This window comes from Pseudophryne corroboree, chromosome 3 (assembly GCF_028390025.1).
Source record: "Pseudophryne corroboree isolate aPseCor3 chromosome 3, aPseCor3.hap2, whole genome shotgun sequence".
Classification (NCBI taxonomy): Eukaryota; Metazoa; Chordata; class Amphibia; order Anura; family Myobatrachidae; genus Pseudophryne; species Pseudophryne corroboree.
The window spans coordinates 479073519-479099178 of NC_086446.1; the positions used below are offsets into that span (position 1 = coordinate 479073519).

The following is a 25660-nucleotide window of genomic DNA, read 5'->3' on the forward strand; positions in this document are numbered from 1 at the left end:
ACCTGGAATACATGTCTGCACAATTGGGACTGGTCGACGTGTGGCGACTCCGTAACCCGGTAGAGTTGGAATATACTTATTATTCTTCATCCCATAATTCTCTCTCACGTATTGATTACTTTCTTGTTTCCACTAATCTGTCCCCCAGGATCACTGAGGCAGCTATTAACCCGATAACTATTTCAGACCATGCCCCTATATCACTTGTCCTTCAAGGTAGACTCACTTTGGGTACCAACTCCCATTGGAGATTCCCTGCCAAGATGGCGGCTTCTCCGGAATTTAAAACCATGTTGCTGACTTCCTGGGACTCTTACGCTCTTAACAATGCTGACCATACGTCTGACCCTGCCTTATTTTGGCAGACCGCTAAAGCTGTTCTGCGAGGAGATATAATTGCATTTATGGCGAAATATAGACGAGATCAAGACGCCGCATATAGAGCAGCACAAGCTACACTCACTTCCTCATTTCAAAATTTTAAAACCACACCTACGTTGGCTAACAAACAGAAATATAGAGACGTCAAAACCCAATTTGATCATACTCTAACGCATATGGATAATAGATTCCTCATTGCAGGCAAATATAAATTCTTCCAATATGGAGATAAGCCGAGTCGAATGCTTTCCAATTTACTTAGATCTGATAAGGGACCCCATCATGTGACAGCTTTGAGGGATTCGACCTCAGCTGTACAATCCGAAGGGAAGGCAATAACTGACATCTTCCACTCCTTTTTTACTGATCTCTACTCCCACAGCACTGTTGACCAACATACCAAAACCTCCTTCTGGGAAACTGTACAATTACCTCAGATTTCCCAGGATCAATCAGATTCCCTTACGACCCCTATTACTGTCACCGAAGTGACGGAGGCTATTAAAGCCCTTAAACCACTGAAGACCCCAGGCCCTGATGGCTTATCAGGAGAATTCTTTAAACTGCTCTCCCCTAAGATTGTGGATTCACTAGTGGCCTTCTTTAATACTATATTCTCCAACCTCACTATCCCACACCATTTTAACTCGGCCCTGATCCGGGTTATACCTAAATCTGGCAAAGACCCGCTTCTCCCGTCTTCCTACCGCCCTATCTCCCTACTTAATGTAGACTACAAACTATTTACTAAACTGTTAGCAAACCGACTAAAATTTATTCTGCCTGAAATAATCCACAGTGATCAAACCGGTTTTATTTCGGGCAGACACTCGGTGTCACGATCCGGGTATCTGGACGCCATTTCTTACCCATCAGATGCCTCCTAAGGTTGGCTCAGCGCTCCAGGACCGGATCCCATCTGTTATCCTGATGTTTACATTCCTGTATCCTCTCCTGTCACTCTGAGACGCGGTCACAGTAAACGCCATATTACACCTGGCATGGCGTCTCCCGCGGCCTCCGCCGCCGTCCCTGAGCTTCTGCATGCAGAGTGTCTGAGTGGCGATTACGTCAGCCGCGGCCTCCGCTGTGTCCGCGTGGTTGGATGTGCACCTGTCAGCTTGGCGCCTCCCGTCTCCGGTGGCCGGCGCCGCCATTACTGTTTTCATTACCACATGGATTACAAACCAAACTTCCCTCCAAGTGTCTGCATGGGCGCAGCCATCTTGGATTCTGTCAGCTGATCATTTCCACCAATCTGTTCTCAGTATTGATAATCTGCATAATTGCCTAGCCAATCCCTTCCTTGCTGCAGGTATAAATACAGTGTGCCTGAGCAAGGAAGGCGTCAGTGCTTTGGTTGTCAAACCTAGTTCCTGTTTGTCTCTCTCCTGTGATTGTCTTCCAGGTTCCAGCTCCTGTCTCAAGACTTCCACCATAGAGACCCGCACCAGCATTCCACCTGCGGTGTAGCCTGACTCTCCGATCCATTGTGGATTCATCTGTTTCCAGCTACAACATTACCTGCTTCCAGCCCAGCTTCCAGCAGAGTACAGCTTCTCTTAAAGGGCCGGTGTCCTTTCTACAGTTTACCACTCTCCACCGGTATTATTATTTCTCCGCTCTCAAACTCTACATTTCATTCATATTGCATCGCTCTCAAGCTTCATTTATTATTTAACTGGTTCCAGCCAGTATCCACTCCGTGCCAACATCTGTCTGGTTCCAACCAGAACCCACAGCAGCTATTTTATTTACAGCAGTCCAGCTTTCCCTGGAACACCAGCTGGTACGATCCTGGGCTTTCTTCATTGCTACAGTCGGGCCTGGTAAGGACTTTCCAACTCGCAGATAATAAGAACTGTCTCATACTACCAGAGCTCTGTGGCCCCTGCCACCCTGTAGTACCCAGGAACTGTATTATTTCTCTGCTGATTTTATGTTTCTTTTACTGCTACTGTGATGCATGGAGTTTGTCATAAATAAACATCATTGACTTTTATTCAAGTTGTCGTGGTCACGCCTTCGGGCGGTTATTCTTCATGTTACTTACATGTCCAGGGGTCTGATACAACCTCCCAGGTTCCGGTACATCTCAGCCCCTACAACTGAGGCTGCCTCCCGTCAGCTCAGGCCCTCAGTTGTGACACTCGGTGACCAATATCCGCAAAGTTCTAACGGTTCTCCAATCCCTGAGGGGGGTGGAGACGGGTGGTCCCACTTTTCTATTGTCATTGGATGCTGAGAAAGCGTTTGATTTGGTGACGTGGGACCACCTGTTTGAGACACTCCGACGCTTCGGATTTTCTGACAGATTTGTGGCCATTTTACATACCATATACCATAATGCATCTACACAAGTTTTCACTAACCGATATATGTCTCAACCCTTAACGATTCATAGGGGGACCAGACAAGGCTGCCCCTTATCCCCTTTGCTTTTTGCGGCAGCTTTAGAACCCCTGGCTATAGCACTGAGACAATTACCGACCTTCTCGGGGATATCGGTGGGAAAGAGAGAAGTTAAACTCGGACTATTTGCGGATGATATGATCTTATTTGTCTCTAACCCCCGTATCTCAATACCTGCCATTTTTGACACTATACAATGTTTTAGTACCTTTGCAGGTTATCGCATAAACACCCATAAATCGGAACTACTCCCTCTGACCAACATGCAGAACCCTCTTCTCTGTGCCGACTTTTCTTCCCAATTCACGCTGACTCCTACCAAACTAAAATACTTAGGTATTTATGTTCCCTCAGAACTTCCCCGATTATATCAATTTAACTATATACCCACTATCCAGCAAATCAAAACACGATTAGAATCCTGGAAAGATCTCAAACTTTCTCTGTTGGGTAGGATAGTGGTGATAAAGGCTGTCATTTTCCCGAAACTGGCTTACTTACTTCAAATGCTCCCCATCACGATCACTAAACAAGACTCCTTATTCTGCTCGCAAATGTTTTCAAAATTCATCTGGAAAAACTCAAAACCCTGCATGCCCAAGACCAGAACTTATGTTAGTAAACGAAAAGGTGGCTTGAGTATGCCCAATGTGACGATGTTTGCCAGATCGGCACTATTTAAATTTGCCTCAGATTGGCTCCTTCGATCAGATATATTCACGAACTTGGAACTGGAAGAGGCACTGTTTTCCCCGTACTCCCCTGCAGCATTGCTTCACACACCGAGGTCTAAACTACCCCAGGGGATTAAGACTAATATGTTATTTTGGGACACTTATAGGGCCTAGACCTCCATACATAAACTATTTCGTACTGACCCCTTTGAATCACCATACTTACCCTTATGGGGTAACCCCAATTTCCCCTCTTCTTTAGATAATCGTCATTTTAACACATGGAAATGTAAAGGGATATACACTATTAGAGATGTCTTTGATCCTGGTGGACAGATGTTCTCCTTTCTGCAACTACGTGACAAATTTTCTTTACCCCACTCCAACTTCTTCATGTTTCTCCAAGCACGCCATTATATTAACTCCCTTAAGGATCCCTTGGGCAAAGTGACCTCCACTCGAACGATTCTCGACACTCTCCTGTTCTGCAGACATAATCCATTCAAAATTCGTTATCTCTACAATGACCTGATTGAAGCGTTAGCCCCCTCTTGGTCCCCTCTCACTGATTCTTGGAAGCGAGAACTTCCAGAGGCACCTGAGATGGGCGGGGTTTCTAAGAACACTGATGTGGTCCTAAAGGCTCTAAAATCAGCTACGTTACAAGAAATACATCTAAGGATTGTAAACAGGATGTATATATCCCCCTCCCAAAGACAACACTTCCGCCAGGGTGAGTCGGGCAAATGCCCTAAATGTGGAGTAAATGGAGCAACCCTTGCACACAACCTATGGTCATGTGGGAAGGTTAAACGCTTCTGGTGTAAGATTCTCCAGTATTTATCCCGACTATTCAAGTTAAATCTTCCTGGACTAGTGGGCCCGCTGTTGTTTGCTGACTTCTTACCCTGGCTGTCGCGATTTGACCTTGCTCCTGCGGTCCCTCTGCTGACTGTGATGGTCACGGTGGCAAAACAGGTGATAATGAGGCATTGGATATATAAAACTGCCCCATCGGTAGGAGAATGGGAATCCGCTTTATTAGATGTGCTGTTTTGTGAGAGACGAATGGCCACTTTCCAAATTGAGAATGGAGTTGTACTCTTCCATAAAAAATGGGGACTGTATATTGAGAGTTTACCCCCTGCTAGACGCGAAGGCATTTGGAGGGTATTCCGGGACACAACGTGGTACTGGACTGGTCGGATAGCGGGAATTATTACGTGATTATCTGTAATTTAAAAGGCAGGGTTAATGGGTAAACCCCACTTACAATACCGACCCTCCAAAAGGATGGCTCTCCACATTGAAACGGTCACCCCAAAATCGAGATTTACTCCCCTCATCCAGAATGTATATTTGATCGCCTTCCCCCCCCGGCAATATACATCACCCAACTATAGTATTTCTGTATTATTTTCTTTTCTTTACTTTCTATCTCTATCCTATTTCTTTTCTGTCTTTCCTCCTCTCTAGCAGATGTGATATTTAGTTTATGAACTGTGTATGTGGTGGGCGGTTGGGGAGAGTGAGACACCTAGGTGGATCATTTCCTCTGCACTCGCTGCTGGACAGCTGGACTTATATTACCCTATGTGAACTGTTGCTATCTTCTTTTCTTTTCCCTCTTTTCCTTTCTCATTAAAAAATAGAAAAGATGTACAGCCTTCAATTTTCTGCATACTATTCACTATTGGATTAGAATATCTGTCATTGCTGAATAATCTTGTAAACTGTCTCCTGGAAACTTATGTTATGACTATATGGCTGTCTAATAAAGAAATTTATTAAAAAAAAAAAAATAATGGTGGTGACCACTTGGGTCTAGCTCGGATTGTATCCTGTGCACAATAACTGGTTAGGGCTCGTTCCTCAGTGTAGCCATTAGTTCACTTATAGGTGTTAATATTACCCGTTCCTTTGCAGGTACAGTCCCCAGAGAATCTCGATTGCAGGTGGAGATCCAAATAGTAGCAGGGGAATGTTTCGGGTCCCAATGGTGTAACACTTTAAATAAGGTCCAATGGAGGCGAAGAGTCCAATTTTTACCAGAGAGATCACAAGTAGATATAGTGCTGGTGGTCAATAGTATAGTTCAACGCGTTTCACTGGTCTTAATGGCTGCCAGCTTCCTCAGGAGCCCTAACCAGTTATTGTGCACAGGATATAATCTGAGCTAGACTCAAGTGGTCACCACCATTGTCTACACTCCAGTTTAAACAGACAACTGTGTCAACCTTTTATTTATTTTTTAATGTATATATAATAAATTGTTGTCATTTTTATTCAAATTGCTATATCGTCCCTTATTGGAGTAACAGCCGGCGCCAGTACATTTTTCATCTTTAGGATCAGAGAAACTTTGCCGTCTGATCAAATGCGAGTAGGTCTGAGGCTGCCACTAACCTGCGACTGAAACGGCCTGTAAGTGGTCTACGCTGACGTCAGAGACTCTCCCCAAAAATGCCTGGGCACGCCTGCATTTTTCTGACACATCCAGAAAACGGCAGGTTTTCGCCCAGAAACGCCAGCTTCCCGACGGCTACATTGCGATTACAATCTGTATGCATTTTCTGTCGCTAGTGCCACTCACGCGTGCGCAATGTGAACGCTATGAATGTGCAGTCATTTGATAATCGCTCGATTTGCGATTTCTCTGAATAGCGATCCATGCTGAATTAGGCCCTGTATGTGGAGAAAAGACCATTCAATTGGGATAAAGTACAGTATATATAACTCTTATACAACCACTGTTGTTTTAGACAAATTGTTGGTACGCTAAATATTGAATATTAATTGTAATAATGTGCCAGTTACTTCCTCACAAATATATTAGCCTGCCTAGCACTACCCTTGCTCCTGACAGTGCTTGTGAGTGACATACTTGTAAAGTGACAGCCTGCAAAGCAGAGTATTCTGATTATTTTGTGGTAAACTCCAAAAGGAAGAAATAAATAATAATAATAATAATAATAATAATAATAATAAAAAATAAAGAAGCAAAAATAATTACATTGGGGTGGGGGGTGGTGGTGGTGGTGGTGGGGGGGGGGGTTAAAGCACAGAATACAGGGATTTGCAGTATTGATTTTTGAGGAGTGGGGTTCTGTAAAATAAGTGCTTAAGAATTGTAATATTGGGCGAAAATATAAAATTAATTTGTTCTGAAATAGCTTTTCAGAAAATCACAGAATAATTCTTATTTAATCGAATGTAGTGAACAGTTGCTAATGTAATGATATGTGCTCTGTCACAGGTATCAAAGAGACAGCATGTGAACACATCAAAAAGTAACAGTAGATAATTAAGACTTTTCTCAATTAATTCAACTAAAATCGAAAAATCCAATTTGCAAATCTTCTTCTTGACGAGATGACGCTAACTAAGGGATGTTATATGTATGCTTCATGAATAGGGCTACAGAAGCTGGGGATTTCCCTTCAAATTGTTAGTGGATATTGTAGGCTATTCAGTCAACATCCATATTCCTAAGAAGCAGGAATTGAGTCTCAGTAGCGAGGTGCTGTTTTACCAATTTGCCTTAAATTTTCTCCATATCTGTCTTTGCTCTTGCTTATCACAATTTCCCACCAAGTTATATCAGTATACATGGGATGCAATCAATTTGCTGGCTGTCGGGATCCCGGTGGTCAGGATACAGACACTGGAATTCCGACAGCCGACAATGCAGATAGCCGGAATTCTGGAGCACAGGGGCTATTCCCACTCGTTGATGTCCACGACACCCATAGAGTGAGACTAGAACCTGTGGCGAGCGCAGCGGGCCACTGAGCCCACAGTGTGCATTCTGGCGGGCGGGATGCTGCTGTCGGGATCTTGACAGCCGGCATCCCACCCGCTGTTAAATAGTATGTATTCCGTATACATTTACATACACAAATTCCTCCCAATCTCTCACCCTAGCAGGCTACAAAATACACAACCAGTACCCAACTCCTCTTCCTTGACAACATTACTGCAAATTCCAGGATTCTGGTGCAGGACTACTCCGGACATAAACTTCGCACAGCACTCCATGGAGATGACCAGATAAGTAGTAATCTTCTCTATATTAGGTGGACAACACTGTATTTTGTAGTACAACAGAACACTTTGCAAATTTGTTAAGCATTTTTGATACGCAATGTAACAGCTATTTCAAAATATCACTAATGATCACAGGAAGCAGGAAAAACGAGATTTATGGTAAGAACTTACCGTTGTTAAATCTCTTTCTGCGCGGTACACTGGGCTCCACAAGGATTCACATCAGGGTGTAGAGTAGGATCTTGATCCGAGGCAACAACAGGCTCAAAGCTTTGACTGTTCCCAAGATGCACAGCGCCGCCTCCTCTATAACCCCGCCTCCGTGCACAGGAGCTCAGTTTCATTAATCAGCCCAATGCAGTAGCAGGTACCAGAGACGACAATCGCTCATAGCCAATTACACCGCACACTCACCACAGGAGAGGGTGTCAGCGGCTATGCCATACCAACCCAAAGAAGCTACGTGCGTCAGGGTGGGCGCCTTGTGGAGCCCAGTGTACCTCGCAGAAAGAGATTTAACAAAGGTAAGTTCTTACCATAAATCTCGTTTTCTGCTGCGGGGTACACTGGGCTCCACAAGGATTCACATCAGGGATGTCCTAAAGCAGTTCCTTTTGGGAGTAGACGCACTGTAGCGGGCACAAGAACCCGGCGTCCAAAGGAAGCATCCTGGGAGGCGGAAGTATCGAAGGCATAGAACCTAATGAACGTGTTCCCCGAGGACCACGTAGAACGCCTTGCACAATTGATCAAGGGTCGCACCACGGTGGGTCGCCCAAGTTGGTCCTACCGACCGAGAAGAATGGGCATTGATGATAGCAGGAAACGGACATCAAGCCTGTACATAAGCATGTGCAATCACCATTCTAATGCATCTGGCCAGAGCCTGCTTGGAAGCAGGCCAGCCACGTTTGTGAAAACCAAACAACACAAAAAGAGAATCTGAATTCCTAACAAAGGAAGTTCTCTTCACATAGATACGGAGAGCCCGTACTACATCCAAATACCGCTCTTTGGCAGATAACTCAGGAGAATGAAAGGCCGAAACCACAATCTCCTGGTTAAGGTGGAAGGAAGATACCACCTTGGGTAAATAACCTGGCCGTGTTCTAAGAACCGCCCGGTCATGGTGAAAAATCAGATGGGTTCCTTATCCTATAAGTCTCCCTAAGTCCGAGACCCTTCTAGCTGAAGCAATAGCCAGCAAGAATAACACCTGAAGGGAAAGCCACTTAAGGTCAGCAGTGGTAAGAGGCTCAAACGGAGACTCTTGTAAGGCCTCCAAAACCACCAACAGATCCCAAGGGGTCACAGGTGGCACATAAGGAGGCTGAATTCACAACACACCCTGAGTGAATGTATGGACATCAGGTAGGGTAGCAATATTTCTCTGAAACCAAACCGACAAGGCCGAGATGTGAACCTTGAGGGAGGCCAGACGCAGGCCTAAATCCAGGCCCTGTTGTAGAAAGGCCAATAGTTTGGCCGTACTAAACTTGCAAACGTCATGATTGTGAGATGCACACCAAGTAAAGTAAGCATTCCAGACCCTATGGTAAATCCGAGCAGAAGTCGGCTTACGGGCCTTCAACATAGTTTGAACGACTGCCTCAGAAAAACCCTTGGCCCTCAGGACGGAAGCTTCAAGAGCCATGCCGTTAAAGCCAGATGGGCCAAATCCTGGTAAACACAAGGGCCCTGAACAAGGAGGTCTGGTCGTTGTGGAAGTAGAAAGGGACGATCCAACGAGAGGCCCTGTAGATCAGAGAACCAGTGCCGCATGGGCCACGCTGGAGCTACCAGAAGCAGGTTTCCTCCATCTTGCTTGAACTTCCGTATTACTCTGGGCAGGAGTGACACCGGAGGGAACACATACGGCAGCCGAAAGATCCATGGAATTGCCAGAGCGTCCACGAAAGCTGCTTGAGGATCCCTTGTCCTTGCTCCGAAGACTGGAACCTTGTGATTGTGTCAAGACGCCATCAGATCCACATCTGGAAGGCCCCACGAGAAGTTGAAACACCTCCGGATGGAGGCTCCACTCTCCGGCGTGTATGTCATGACGACTGAGATAGTCCGCTTCCCAGTTCAGAACGCCCGGAATGAACACTGCGGATATGGCCGGCAGATAGCGTTCTGCCCACTGAAGAATCCATGATACTTTCCTTATTGCCATGCGGCTTCGAGTGCCGCCTTGATGATTGATATACGCCACCGTGGTGGCGTTGTCCGACTGTACTTGAACAGGTCTGTTCTGTATCAGATGCTGGGCCATTGTCAACGCATTGAACACTGCCCGCAATTCCAGAATGTTTATCGGGAGTAGTGACTCCTCCTCGGTCCACCGACCCTAGATAGAGTGTTGTTCCAACACCGCACCCCAACCTCTCAGACTGGCATCCGTCGTCAGCAGGACCCAGATGGATATCCAGAAGGGACGGCCTCTGCTCAATCGTTGGTCCTGAAGCCACCAGCTCAGTGACAGGCGGACCTCCGGAGACAAGGAGATCATGTGAGATCTGATCCGGTGAGGCAGGCCATCCCACTTGGACAGACTCAACTTCTGCAGAGGGCGAGAATGGAATTGAGCATACTCCTCCATGTCGAAAGCCGACACCATGAGACCTAGCACTTGCATTGCCGAATGAATCGACACTTGCGGATGAGATATGAAGCATCGAATCCTGTCCTGAAGTTTCAGGACTTTCTCCTGAGACAGGAATAACCGCTGGTTGTGAGTGTCCAATAACGCTCCCCAGGTGTACCATGCTCCGAGCAGGAACCAGGGAGGATTTCTTCCAGTTGATCAGCCACCCGTGGGCTTTCATGCACTGGACCGTCATATCAAAATGACACAGGAGAAGTTATGGGGAATTCGCCTTGACGGCGGAGTGTAGCCGTCATGACCGCCATAACTTTGGTGAAAACTCGGGGAGTCGTTGTCAAACCAAAGGGTAACGCCCAAAATTGGTAATGGAGGTTGCCCACCGCAAACCTCAGGTACTGCTGATGAGACACCGCAATAAGAATATGCAGGTAGGCATCCTGTATGTCCAGGGAGACCATAAAGTCCCCAGGCTCCATGGCCAGAACAATAGAGCGCAGAGTTTCCATATGGAACTTGGAGACCCGCACATGCTTGTTCAAAGACTTCAGATTGAGAATGGGCCGCGAGGACCCATTCGGTTTCGGGACTAGGAACAGCAGTGAATAGTACCCCTTGTCTCTCTGAGCCAGAGGCACCTGTACCACCAACTCCTGTGGTCAGGAGGGAATGTACCACCGAGTGCAAAGTGTTTGGTTTTGCCAGATCCAGAGGCACATCTGTCAGGCAAAATCGATGAGGGGGACGATTCTTGAAGGGTACGGCGTAACCTCGAGCGACGACTTCCCTTACCCAGGTATCTGAAGTGGTCTTCAACCATTCCTGGGCAAAACCTAGAAATAGGACCTCCACCCTGGGATCCCCCAGAGGGAGGCCCGCCCCGTCATGCAGCAGGCTTGTCAGTTTTGGAAGCAGGCTGACGGGCAGCCCAGGCTCGCTTAGGTCTGGGCTTGGCAGGTCTGAAAGCATGAACTTGCTTTCGATACGCCTGACCTTTTGCTTTACCTGGAGGGAAAGTACTTTTAGCCTTCTGCGTGGAAGGAGCCATACTAGGTAGGAAAGCTGTTTTAGCAGTAGCCAGATCAGCCACAATCTTATTGAGATCTTCTCCAAAGAGAATGTCTCCCTTGAAAGGAAGCACCTCCAGGGTTTTCTTGGAATCCATATCCACCGACCAGGATCTCAACCAAAGGATATGTCTGGTCTACAGACGTAGTAGCAGCCTGGGCCGCCAACACCCCGGCATCGGAGGCCGCCTCCTTAAAGGTACAGAGAAGCCGTGGTAATATAGGAGAGACATTGTCGAGCATGCTCAGATGCGTTGGAAGGCAGTTCCGCCTCAAGTTCCTGAGCCCACGCCTCAACAGCTTCAGCAGCCCATGTCGCTGCAATGGTTGGCCTATGCACAGCCTCCGTTAGGGTGTAAATCGCTTTTAAACAACCCTCCACACGTCTATCCGTCGGTTCCTTCAGAGGGGTGACGGTAATTACTGGCAGAGCAGAGGAAACTACCATGTGCGCCACATGAGAATCAACGGGCGGAGGAGTTTCCCAATTTTTACATACCTCCGCAGAGAGATGATAGCAAGCCAACAGTCTCTTATTCGGTGTGAATTTTGTCCCAGGATTTTCCCAGGATTCCTGTCGTATGTCAACCAGGTGTTCAGAATGAGGTAAAACTTGTTTAACCACCTTCTTACATTTAAACCTATCCGATTTTCTAGAGACAGCCTCAGGATCATCAGACACCTGAAGAATGAGCCTAATTGCCTCAATCAAATCTGGGACATCCACCATTGATTTCCCCTCCCCATCAGAAACATCTAAGTCAGTGTCTGTGGGATCAGTATATGCACCATCCTCCTCAGAGGACGTGTCTGGGATAGCAGTGGATTGGGAGGTGGTAATGGCCCGCTTAGAAGACGACTTCGTCTTAGGCGGGCGAGAGTGACACTTAGATTTGGGCAATCACCGGTTCAAATGCTGTAACTGAGTGGAGATTTGATTTGCCCATGGCGGATTAATAGCAGGGACCATAAACTGCTGCATTGGCACAGGTGGTCCCACAGGGGGCGCCAATTTAGTTACAAGCGTGTTTAACAGCATGTAAAATGTAGCCCAAGGTGGGTCCTGTGATGCCCTAGGTGCTACAGACCCACTGGGGGGTAAAGAACCCCCTGAACCTGAACTCTCAGCTGCCATAGTCTCCTCCATCACGTCTGCGGTCTCACTAACACGCAATGTGGGAGAAGCCCCAGCGTTGTTGCCACGTGTATCTGACATTCTAATGTGCACAATATCGGGCAACTTGGTACAAGGTTTAGCAGCGATATACCTAGCAAGAACACCCAGTGAAGTGTGACTATGATAGCACAAACCGGGAGTTCAAGAGATATATATCTATATGGTGACTATAAATCACAAGTAAAAATACACAGCAAGTATACATTGTGATACAATCCTATATTATACAGAAAGAAACCTGATACACTTAGCCCCCACAGGCATAGCAATATAGGCCCACTGAGTGAAATACCCTTTAATAAGGCAGCCTTGCAGCAGCTACATGCACACACACATATATAGTCACAAGCGTACCATGCAGAAATTATGCACCATAAAACTGCACTGGACTAGCAATACAAAGTAATACTCAGTATGGCTATATGTGTCGACAATAGATATAACAAAGCACAGTAGATACTGTATGTATATCACAGGGTGTTTGTACCACAAAACCCTGAATGTATGCACTCTTTCTTAACTAACACTGTCCCAGTGACAGGTAGAATACTTTAGTGTCCTGTATGAAGCACAGCACTGGCTATCAGGCGGCTCTACAGAGGAGGATTTGCCCCAGCATTCCCAGGAACAGTTCAGCTCTGTCTGTGAGGGAGAGAAATGCAGCTCCAGTGCGGTAACATTTGCAGAAATGGCGACCTGGGTCAGACCTGCTCCCCCTGCTGGCATCCCCACCGGGCGCTGCTGGCATTGAAAAGCGGGATTATTTACATTTGTCCCTGGTGGCTAGTGGAGCGGCTGCCCAATAATAGTGTCCACGCCAGCCTCCCAAGGCCGCAGCCTTGGACGTGCAGCCAGAGAGACCCCTTACCTCCCCCGTTCCTGCAAGCTGAGATTGTACCTTTGTTCTTTTTATGCAAGTTTATGTCATCCGTCTCACTGATAAGGTACACCAAGGTTCTGTATACAGTGGGTATTCCGGACTTCCCACTTGTCTTGGAGTTTTTGTTTCATCTTCTCCCCATGCCCTGTTAGGCACCCTGCAGTGTCACGCCTGACCATCTTGCTTATTGTATTTTATTTTTCAAATTTTATTAATTAAAATGAACAATTTTTATTCTTCAATCAACTGAATTGGCTGCTTATTTAAAGGTACCTTTATATGCAGAAAGATCACATCTGACACGTGAGTGGTGTACGCTGTACCTATACGAATAATTGTGACATTTCCACAAAAAGATACCTTTATATGTAATTCCCTAATTTCTTGCTATGTGAGTTTCGGTACGCCTTATTCTGTATTTGGATTGGTGGTGAGACCCTATCCTTTCTTCTATCAAGTTTATCCATACACCAGGGTTCCATTTCTGGACACCACTAAATAGACTTGTTCAGATATTATTACACATTGGATTTTATGTTTCATTTTTTACATATTTGCTGTGGACATTTGGACTACAAAAAAATTTATGGCCTGAGGACTCTCTCTGGAATACTCACCGTATTGTAAAAATCATTTTATTTATCTAATTTTTTTATTGATTTTTTTACATTAATTTCCTCATTTGCATTCACATTGCCTTCTATTCTGTCGCCTTTGATCACTCCTCTTCCATTTATACTCTCCATATAGACCCCTTACCTCCCCCATTCCTGCGGCCCCACGATCCGGGAGGACAGCGGTGTGTGTGTGACTGAAGTGTGGAAGGAACCGGAGCCTCCACTGCAGTGACCCGGTAACCAGGGCGCAGGAGTATACAGCGCCGCTGGGGGTGATGGAGCTGCAGTCAGAAAAGTCTAAGAGACTTTACCTGCTGCAGCCCTGAAGTCCTGTAGAAGAATCTTCTGTCTTTTCTTCCAAATAAAGCTTCAATAGGCTGCTTAAGGCAGCCCTCCTGTTAAGTGCCTGCTAACTGCATGGCCCCAACTTACAAACTGAGCTCCTGTGCGCGGAGGCGGGGTTATAGAAGAGGTGGCGCTGTGCATCTTGGGAACAGTCAAAGCTTTGAGCCTGTTGGTGCCTCGGATCAAGATACCCTGCAGCAGAAATACACTGACAAAGTCTCACAGGTCATAAGCAAACACACAAAACTCCAAAGAAGGCAGACAGACTGGCAAAACCTCACAGGAGATAGGAATAGACTTACACTGCTTGAGGTTCTTTGAATTTCCCCACTTGCTGGATGTGATACATTAGATCTCCTCCATTTACATACTCCATGACAAAATACAGGCGATCCTAGGACCAAGAATGAAGAATCAAGAAAATTGCTTTGAAATTTTCCCTTTTGTATCCCAACATTCAAATCCTCTTCACACACATTCCTATTAGACTAGGACAAACAAAACTCAAAACGTTCTTACGGAAACATACAGATATAAGGCTTCTTACCACAGTTTGGAAGCAGGAGTGCAGCTGAGTCAGGAATGGAGGCTTTTCCGAAAGAGCTAGCACCCTCTTCTCCACCATAGTGCATTCTACATCATCATCTTGGATGACCACATCCTTCTTTAGAATTTTGATGGCATAAAGTTCATCCGTCACTTTTCTTTCTGCTAACATCACCTAAAATGTCACATATGAAGTTTAATAATTATTGGCTCTAAATGTGTCCAGAAAGCATGAGCTCATCATTGCAGGAAACCATACCTCCTAATCACATGTGCCTGAAATCCCCTTGCCTATGGTGAAATGCCTGCAACACTACCCCTTATTCACAACTACCATAAACACTCAATCCTTTGAAAAGCTGCCTAAAACAAACACCATTCCTTTTCAACTTTCAAAAACAATCACCTATTTTCCCTAAGAGCCAGACTCCTGTACACCTTTCACATAAGACAACCCCCTTTAACCCGTTCCAGCATTTCCAGGCACTCAATCTTTCCAAGACATCTGATCTGGTACTCTACCTGATACACTGCTCATTACGGTCACAGGTTTCATCCAGCCCTGCCATATACTCCTTTCAAAATTGCCTAATGCCATTCACAATAACCTTCCTTGTCTGTATGGCACCCTCCATCATTCTACCATTGCCAGTCATGCACCCTCCTTAACCTGACAACCCAACACACCTCCACAATAACATGATAGCCCAACAGTCCCCTCTCCCCTAATGTAATGTCAAAGCACCATACCCCTAACATCACTTCAGAACACTAGACCTCTATGATGCTAGCACCACCCTTGCCTTAGCATTACTTCCCGGCACCCCTAACTAGACTTCAAAGCACATTTTTGTCTCCTTCCATCCCAACAATACTTTAAAGAACATATCCACCCCACAGAATGAGTTCAAAGCACCCATCCCTTATTAGGACTTCCCAACACCAAACTCCATCTAACACAGACCTACATGCTCACAATATAACCACTTTAATGTTTTGGAGTCAAGTACCTTTCCAAAGCTGCCTTTCCCTAAAACCATGAGGAAGATGAAATCTGTTAATTTGACACTGTCTATGTTGTTAGATGGTACGTAGGCTCTCCGGTCGTCTGCAGGGCTGATCACCTTACCACCAGCTGGGCCCAGTTTGGCTTTCTGTAAAGATAAGCAATACTTCAGTTTAAAAATTATAATTATTATTGTTGCAAGACTAATCTATTACTAGCTATGTGCAAAGTGCAGTCTATTGTGATGGGTCACTGAGTGCGAGACCTCACTTGAAGCTTTACACTATTGTCAAAACAACTCCACTACAAACTGCTGCTGACCTGAACAAAGACACTGCAAACCAGAACTCAAAGCCAAACCTCAGTATGGTAATTAGTGCAGAAAACATGTAAAGTTTTTATTATGCATTTACGTTTCCTCCTCTGAATACAGAGGACATGCACGGTGGAACCCCTTCCATACATATGCAGTTTGTCAGCAAGTAAGTGCTCTGTTTCTTAATGTTGACCTTACTGAAAAGTTGTTAATTTAGTGTTTAAATCACAAGCTGCACTCCCCTGTGGACATTACTCAACCATTTTACTGCCTGAGGTTAGTGTGTAAGCTGGTAATTGTAGCAGTGACAGGAGGGGTGGAAAATTACTACAATTCTCAGAATACACAGCTCCCTCTAGTGTTATAAAAATATCCAGCAACAGCAGGCAGTGATAGCGTTAATGCCTGGTGGACGTGGATTGCTATGGAAATCCCTCATTATTTCAGAAATGTAGGTTACGGCGGAGCAGAAGCGTGGATCGCCAGTGTGTTGGTTACTTAATGCTGAATTGTGCCCTTGGGAAATACAAGCTTGTAATTTGAGGCAAAAGTAATAACTGTACTTCTTCATTATATAAATAACATTCCCTGAAACTGCATTAGCAGACAAGCATATTCAGAAGCATAATGTAACACTGTAAATTATGATGATTAGGACACAGGAAGTTGTGATTGTCTTGATCAATGTTATAATAGCAATTTTAGATATAGCTGTATTCTAGTGTATCTCTCGGTCTTAGGACTGATTTTCCCTATACATGGCTCACCAGAGGTAAACCGTAAACAGATGCTGGCTGTGTATGTGTTGTGTGTGTGTGTGTGTGTGTCTGTTAGTGTTACTAAACTAATGTATGTGGTACTGTCTTTTAATGGCACAACTTTACTGCTGAACACAAGAACCCTTTTTGCAGCACCACCTTTTGGCTCATGGCACATAACATTTAATTCTGCCATTTGCACAAAAATAGAGTCCGGGTCCACAAAAGGGAATTTTTTTTTATTGAGCAAAACCAAATAGGTTTGGCTACAAGAGAATCGGAGCTTTAAATCCCAATGAACCCCCCCCCCACCCCCACCCCCACCCCCTTCACCACCACCATCTGTGCAAAGTCACAGTATTTTCATTCTTTCATTCAATGGCTATGTTAATGTAATTAAAGTTTCTTTTTCTTGGAAGCTATCTGGTAGAATCATTTTAATGAATTGTAAGTTGATATCTTTCTGCTGCCACCTGGTGGAAGAGTGCTATAGTGCATGTTTACTGGCAGATACTTTACAGCATAAATAGGGAACTCAATTTTGCTCCTATACAGTGGTGCAAGTGTGCAGGTACGGTCGGGTACGGCGTACTCTTAAGAATTTGGCAGTGAGTAATGTATGCCGTACCGCCATCCACACACACTGCAGCGCACCAGTGACCCCCCCCCCCCCCCCGCCATTACTGCCACCTCACACTTTGGCTGCCTTGTAGGGAGAGATTGTTAGAGAGAGAGAGGAGAGCGCAGCATGTGCCTCTCCTCTCCTGCCTGAGACAGTCCGGCAGCTGCGGCGTGCACTGAAACGCCACTTAGTGAGCCAATCAGAGCTCGTGGACTGGGAGCCAATCAGGAGCTGCCGCTGCCGGACCGCGAGCCCTGATTGGCTTGCGGACCGGCGCCAGATCTAATATACAGGATGCCGCCACAGGAAGACGCGGGGAACGGACTGAGGGCAGGAGGGGCACGTTCTCTGCTCTCCTCTCCCCAGCAGCAGCAGAAGACGACGGTGCCAGCCCCAGGCAGCAGCAGCAACGGTGAGTTGCACTGCTGGGGCATATCTGCCACTCTGAGGGCATGTGTATCTGGCAAAGTGGGGGCATATCTGGCACTGAATGGGCATATTTGGCACTGTGGGGGCATATCTGGCACTGTGGGGGCATGTATCTGGCAAAGTGGGGGCATGTGTATCTGGCAAAGTGGGGGCATGTGTATCTGGCAGAGTGGGGGCATGTGTATCTGGCAGAGTGGGGGCATGTGTATCTGGCAGAGTGGGGGCATGTGTATCTGGCAGAGTGGGGGCATATCTGGCACTGTGGGGGCATGTGTAGCTGGCAAAGTGGGGGCATATCTGGCACGACATGTGTATCTGACAAGTGGGGGCATATCTGGCACTGAATGGGCATATTTGGCACTGTGGTGGCATATCTAGCACTGTGGGGGCATGTATCTGGCAAAGTGGGGGCATGTGTATCTGGCAGAGTGGGGGCATGTGTATCTGGTAGAGTGGGGGCATATCTGGCACTGTGGGGGCATGTGTAGCTGGCAAAGTGGGGGCATATCTGGCACGACATGTGTATCTGGCAGAGTGGGGGCATGTGTATCTGGCAGAGTGGGGGCATGTGTATCTGGCAGAGTGGGGGCATGTGTATCTGGCAGAGTGGGGGCATGTGTATCTGGCAGAGTGGGGGCATATCTGGCACTGTGGGGGCATGTGTAGCTGGCAAAGTGGGGGCATATCTGGCACGACATGTGTATCTGACAAGTGGGGGCATATCTGGCACTGTGGGGGCATATCTGGCACTGTGGGGGCATATCTGGCACTGTGGGGGCATGTGTATCTGGCAAAGTGGGGGCATATCTGGCACTGAAGGGGCATATCTGCCACTGTGGGGGCATGTGTTTCTGGCAAAGTGGGGGCATATCTGGCACTGAAGAGGCATATGTGGCACTCTGGGGGCATAGCTAACACTGTGGGGGCATGTGTATCTGGCAATGTGGGGGGCATATCTGGCAAAGTAGGGGCATATCTGGCAAAGATGGGGCATATCTGGCACTCTGGTGGGAATATCTGGCACTCTGGGGGCATGTGTTTCGGGCACTGTGAGGGCATATCTGGTACTGGGGGCATATCTGGCACTGAAGTGCCATTTCTGGTGCTCTGGAGGCATGTGTATCTGATGAAGTGGGGGCATATCTGGAGTGTTTGGGCACATCTGGCACTGTGGGGGCATGTCTGGCACTGTGGGGGCATATGTGTATCTGGCACTGTGGGGGCATGTGTGTATCTGGCACTGTGGGGGCATATCTGGCATGTGTGTATCTGGCACTGTGGGGGCATATCTGGCATGTGTGTATCTGGCACTATGGGGGCATGTGTGTATCTGGCACTATGGGGGCATTTGTGCATCTGGCACTGTGGGGGCATTTGTGCATCTGGCACCGTGGGGCATTTGTGCATCTGGCACCATGTGGCATTTGTGCATCTGGCACCATGGGGCATTTGTGCATCTGGCACCATGGGGCATTTGTGCATCTGGCACCATGGGGCATTTGTGCATCTGGCACCATGGGGCATTTGTGCATCTGGCACCATGGGGCATTTGTGCATCTGGCACTCTAGGAGCATATCTGGCATGGTGGGGGCGTATCTGGCACTGTGGGGGCATATGTGTCCCTCCCCCCCATTATGTGTATCACGCCCCCATTTTCATTGACCACGCCCCATGTGGCATTTGGCCACACCCATTTTTTTGGCCCGCGCGCCGAGTACCTATAAGACATTTTTTCTACTTGCACCACTGCTCCTATATAAATATACCACAACAGATCTCAACTCAAAAATGGTTGCATCTGGTATGTACTGTAGATTTAAAAACAAACAAACAAACAAAACAAAAAACCCACCAAAGTTCATGATGATTAGATTTAAAAGATAATCATTAGGGGTTGGGGCTAAAATGGTGGCATTTGGGATGCACACCAGCAGCGGCATCCCGATGGTTAGAATCCTGAGTAAGTAGGCTAACCCTCCCCACCTAAATCCTCCCTTACCACAGCCTAAACATAACCCTCCGACCCCACACAGCCTAACCCTAACCCTCCCTGGTGATGCTTAAACCTGAACCCCACCTCTGCTCTGCGACCAATATTAGTATGAATTATGAATTAATTCACTGACTGAACCAGCAATAACCAGGAAGAACACTGTAGTTTGACCTTCTCCAAACAGAAATAAAATGTAAAAGAATAATGATAACCGTAGGATGTCACTTGGTCTTAGTTATCCTGTACGTTTATTGATGATTCAGAGTTAAGCACAAGTTTGTTTAGAAAGTTAGGAGAAACATTTGGGAAGGAAAAATAATTCAACTTATCCTGCTGTTCAGTAGAGCAAGATACGGATTTTCTGATATCAGATGTCCAATGGATGAGGAGACATCAATGTGGAAGGCCTGATCAGTGGGCAGAAATCTAACATTTTCCAATTATGAAATGCTTAGGCCAGAGAATCCAGGGCAAGCTCCATGGAGTTAACACCTTCATATTTCTGGGATTGTTCCTTGCAGCAGCCAAAGCATGAAATAAGTGGATGCTCAACATTTACACTCCATATCTTATAGATACAAGCCATCCATCCAGTTATGCTAAATCTCTAAAAATGCTAAATGTTTGGCATGTATAATAATCTGTATTAAAAAATAAGATATGCGTCCTTTCAAAAACCAGCTCAGCATCATCTACTGCATGATGTGGTTATTTATTTTTTTGGTGAAGTATAATAAATAGAATGGGCCAAGGACAGAGCATTGAGGAAACCCAGTGGATACTTAGGGGTATATGCAATTGCGGTCGAATTCCCGAAATTGTCGAAAAACTGGACTTTTTCGCCAAAAAAAAAAAAAAATCGACAATGCAATTCAGTACTTTCCGTCAAAAAAACGGACTTTCAAAATTCGACTTTTTGAAATTCGACATTTGTCAAATTCGACTTTTCTGCAATGGTACAAATGCGGCAATTCGACAAAAGTATATTCAATTGAAGTTTGGAAATTCGACAACAGTGCTTTTAGACAGTAAATTCGTCATTTTCAATCCGCCACACTTTGGTGGGTGAATCTAATAAAAAAAATTTAAAACATGTTTTTTTGGTGTTTTTTTTTATTGGTAATAGCATATCTATTTATATTAGAAGGGATTAGGTACTTGGTTTGTCTTTTTGGGAGGCACAAGTATTATTTATATATTTTCAAAAATATTATTATTATTTATTTTTAAATGGAATGGTAAAATCCCGAAAAAAAATGGCGTGGGGCCCCTCCTCCAAAGCATAACCAGCCTCGGGCTCTTCGAGCTGGTCCTGGTTCTAAAAATCCGGGGAAAAAATGGACAGGGGATCCCCCGTATTTTTAAAACCAGCACCGGGCTCTGCGCCTGGTGCAAAAAATACGGGGGACAAAAAGAGTAGGGGTCCCCCGTATTTTTTACACCAGCATCGGGCTCCACTAGCTGGACAGATAATGCCACAGCCGGGGGTCACTTTTATACAGCGCCCTGCGGCCGTGGCATTAAATATCCAACTAGTCACCCCAGGCCGGGGTACTCTGGGGGAGTGGGGACCCCTTCAATCAAGGGGTCCCCCCCCAGCCACCAAAGGGCCAGGGGTGAAGCCCAAGGCTGTCCCCCCCATCCAAGGGCTGCGGATGGGAGGCTGATAGCCTTGAGAAAATGTAAAGAATATTGTTTTTTTCCTGTAGTACTACAAGTCCCAGCAAGCCTCCCCCGCAAGCTGGTACTTGGAGAACCACAAGTACCAGCATGCGGGAGAAAAACGGGCCCGCTGGTACCTGTAGTACTACTGGAAAAAAAATACCCAAATAAAAACAGGACACACACACCTTGAGAGTAAAACTTTATTGCACACCTGCCGACACACACATACTTACCTATGTTGACACGAAGCAGTCGGTCCTCTTCTCCAAGTAGTATCCACGGGTACCTGAAAATAAAAGATAATTATACTCACCTGAGCCAGGGTCCAGATTATAATCCACGTACTTGGCAAAACAACAAACCGAACACCGGCACCAAACGTACTGAAAGGGGTCCCATGTTTACAAATGAGACCCCTTTCCCCGAATGCCGGGACACCACGTGACTGCTGTCACCGAGGTCCCTTCTGCCAATCAGCGAGCGCAACGTCCTGGCACTCTGCTGATTGGCTGAACGTCTGAGCTGTCAGACAGCGCCTCGCAAAGCCTCTCCATTATACTCAATGGTGGGAACTTTGCGTCAGCTGACCGCGGGTAACCCCACCGCTACCCGCAAAGTTCCCACCATTGAAAGTAATGGAGAGGCTTTGCGATGCGCTGTCTGAGGTCACACGCGCATACAGCCAATCAGGTGAGTGCAACGAAGTAGCGCTTCCTTATTGGCTGAAGGGACCTCGGTGACAGGAGCCACGTGGTGTCCCGGCATTCGGGGAAAGGGGTCTCATGAGTAAACATGGGACCCCTTTCAGTCCGCTGGTTCGGCTGTTCATTTTCTTTTTTTGCCAAGTACGAGGATTTATATCTGGACACTGGATTGAGGCGAGTATAATTTGATTCACAGGTACCCCGGATCGTCGGATCAGGAGACGTGGCAGTCGGTGGGTCAACATAGGTAAGTATGTGTGTGTCGGCAGGTGTGCAATAATAAGAATTTACTTACCGATAATTCTATTTCTCGTAGTCCGTAGTGGATGCTGGGGACTCCGTAAGGACCATGGGGAAATAGCGGCTCCGCAGGAGACTGGGCACAAAAGTAAAGCTTTAGAACTACCTGGTGTGCACTGGCTCCTCCCCCTATGACCCTCCTCCAAGCCTCAGTTAGGATACTGTGCCCGGACGAGCGTACACAATAAGGAAGGATTTTGAATCCCGGGTAAGACTCATACCAGCCACACCAATCACACCATATAAATTGTGATCTAAACCCAGTTAACAGCATGATAACAGAGGAGCCTCTAGAAAAGATGGCTCACTACAGCAATAACCCGATTTTTTTTTGGTAACAATAACTATGTACCAGTATTGCAGACAATCCGCACTTGGGATGGGCGCCCAGCATCCACTACGGACTACGAGAAATAGAATTATCGGTAAGTAAATTCTTATTTTCTCTAACGTCCTAAGTGGATGCTGGGGACTCCGTAAGGACCATGGGGATTATACCAAAGCTCCCAAACGGGCGGGAGAGTGCGGATGACTCTGCAGCACCAAATGAGAGAACTCCAGGTCCTCCTCAGCCAGGGTATCAAATTTGTAGAATTTTACAAACGTATTTGCTCCTGACCAAGTAGCTGCTCGGCAAAGTTTTAAAGCCGAGACCCCTCGGGCAGCCGCCCAAGATGAGCCCACCTTCCTTGTGGAATGGGCTTTTACAGATTTTGTCTGTGGCAGGCCTGCCACAGAATGTGCAAGCTGAATTGTACTACAAATCCAACGAGCAATAATCTGCTTAGAAGCAGGAGCACCCAGCTTGTTGGGTGCATACAGAATAAACAACGAGTCAGATTTTCTGACTCCAGCCGTCCTGGAAACCTATATTTCCAGGGCCCTGACAACGTCTAGCAACTTGGAGTCCTCCAAGTCACTAGTAGCCGCAGGCACCACAATAGGTTGATTCAGGTGAAACGCTGAAAACCACCTTAGGGAGAAACTGAGGACAAGTCCTCAATTCCGCCCTGTCCGAATGGAAAATCAGATGAGGGCTTTTACAGGATAAAGCCGCCAATTCTGACACGCACCTGGCCCAGGCCAGGGCCAACAGCATGACCACTTTCCATGTGAGATATTTTAACTCCACATATTTAAGTGGTTCAAACCAATGTGACTTTTGGAACCCAAAAACTACATTTAGATCCCAAGGTGCCACTGGAGGCACAAAAGGAGGCTGTATATACAGTACCCCTTTCACAAACGTCTGAACTTCAGGGACTGAAGCTAGTTCTTTTTGGAAGAAAATTGACAGGGCCGAAATTTGAACCTTAATGGACCCCCATTTCAGGCCCATAGACACTCCTGTTTGAAGGAAATGTAGGAATCGACCTAGTTGAAAATTCCTCCGTCGGGGCCTTACTGGCCTCGCACCACGCAACATATTTTCGCCAAATGCGGTGATAATGTTTTGCGGTTATATCTTTCCTGGCTTTGATCAGGATAGGAATGACTTCATCCGGAATGCCTTTCTCCTTCAGGATCTGGCGTTCAACCGCCATGCCGTCAAACGCAGTACCGGTAAGTCTTGGAACAGACAGGGTCCTTGCTGGAGCAGGTCCCTTCTTAGAGGTAGAGGCCACGGATCCTCCGTGAGCATCTCTTGAAGTTCCGGTTACCAAGTCCTTCTTGGCCAATCCGGAGCCCGAATATAGTGCTTACTCCTCTCCATCTTATAATTCTCAGTACCTTGGGTATGAGAGGCAGAGGAGGGAACACATACACTGACTGGTACACCCACTGTGTTACCAGAGCGTCTACAGCTATTGCCGGAGGGTCCCTTGACCCGGCGCAATACTTGTCGAGTTTTATAAACATGTGGAAGACTTCTGGGTGAAGTCCCCACTTGCTGACAGTGCTATCACATGATTTTCCGCCCAGCGAAGAATCCTTGCAGCTTCTGCCATTGCCCTCCTGCTTCTTGTGTCACCCTGTCTGTTTACGTGGGTGACTGCCGTGATGTTGTCCGAATGGATCAACTCCGGGTGACCTTGAAGCAGAGGTCTTGCTGAGCTTAGAGCATTGTAAATGGCCCTTAGCTTCAGGATATTTATGTGAAGTGATGTCTCCAGGCTTGACCATAAGCTCTGGAAATTCCTTCCCTGTGTGACTGCTCCCCAGCCTCGCAGGCTGGCATCCGTGGTCACCAGGACCAAGTCCTGAATGTCGAATCTGCGGCCCTCTAGAAGATGAGCACTCTGCAACCACCACAGGAGAGACATCCTTGTGCTTGGTGACAGGGTTATCCGCTGATGCATCTGAAGATGCGACCCGGACCATTTGTCCAGCAGGTCCCACTGGAAAGTTCTTGCGTGGAATCTGCCGAATGGGATTGCTTCGTAGGAAGCCACCATTTTTCCCAGAACCCTTTCATTGATGTACTGAGACTTGGCTCGGTTATAGGAGGTTCCCGACTAGCTCGGATAACTCCCTGACTTTCTCCTCCGGGAGAAACACCTTTTTCTGGACTGTGTCCAGGATCATCCCTAGGAACAGACGACGAGTCGTCGGAATCAGCTGCGATTTTGGAATATTGAGAATCCAATCGTGCTGCCGCAACACTACCTGAGATAGTGCTACACCGACCTCCAACTGTTCCCTGGATCTTACCCTTATCAGGGAATCGTCCAAGTAAGGGATAACTAAAATTCCCTTCCTTCGAAGGAGTATCATCATTTTGGCCATTACCTTGGTAAAGACCCGGGGTGCCGTGGACCATCCATACGGCAGCGTCTGAAACTGATAGTGACAGTTCTGTACCATAAACCTGAGGTACCCTTGGTGAGAAGGGTAAATTGGGACATGAAGGTAAGCATCCTTGATGTCCCGAGGCATCATGTAGTCCCCTTCTTCCAGGTTCGCAATCACTGCTCTGAGTGACTCAATCTTGAATTTGAACCTCCGTATGTAAGTGTTCAAGATTTTAGATTTAGAATCGGTCTCACCGAGCCGTCCGGCTTCGGTACCACAACAGTGTGGAATAATACCCCGTTCCCTGTTGCAGGAGGGGTACCTTGATTATCACCTGCTGGGAATACAGCTTGTGAATGGCTTCCAAAACTGCCTCCCTGTC

At 46.7% G+C, this 25660-nt stretch overlaps 1 protein-coding gene across 3 annotated transcripts in view; it reads right to left on the reverse strand.

The window, feature by feature from the left end:
• The window catches only part of PRKCA (protein kinase C alpha), a 656418-nt gene that overhangs the window by 158483 nt on the left and 472275 nt on the right, over positions 1-25660 (reverse strand). For all 3 annotated transcript variants that reach the window (XM_063960833.1, XM_063960834.1, XM_063960835.1), the window contains 3 exons: positions 15762-15905; positions 14753-14926; positions 14508-14599 (listed from right to left, as the gene is read on the reverse strand). In XM_063960833.1, coding sequence (XP_063816903.1) covers positions 14508-14599; positions 14753-14926; positions 15762-15905 — 410 coding nt within the window. The remainder of the gene's footprint in view (positions 1-14507; positions 14600-14752; positions 14927-15761; positions 15906-25660) is intronic.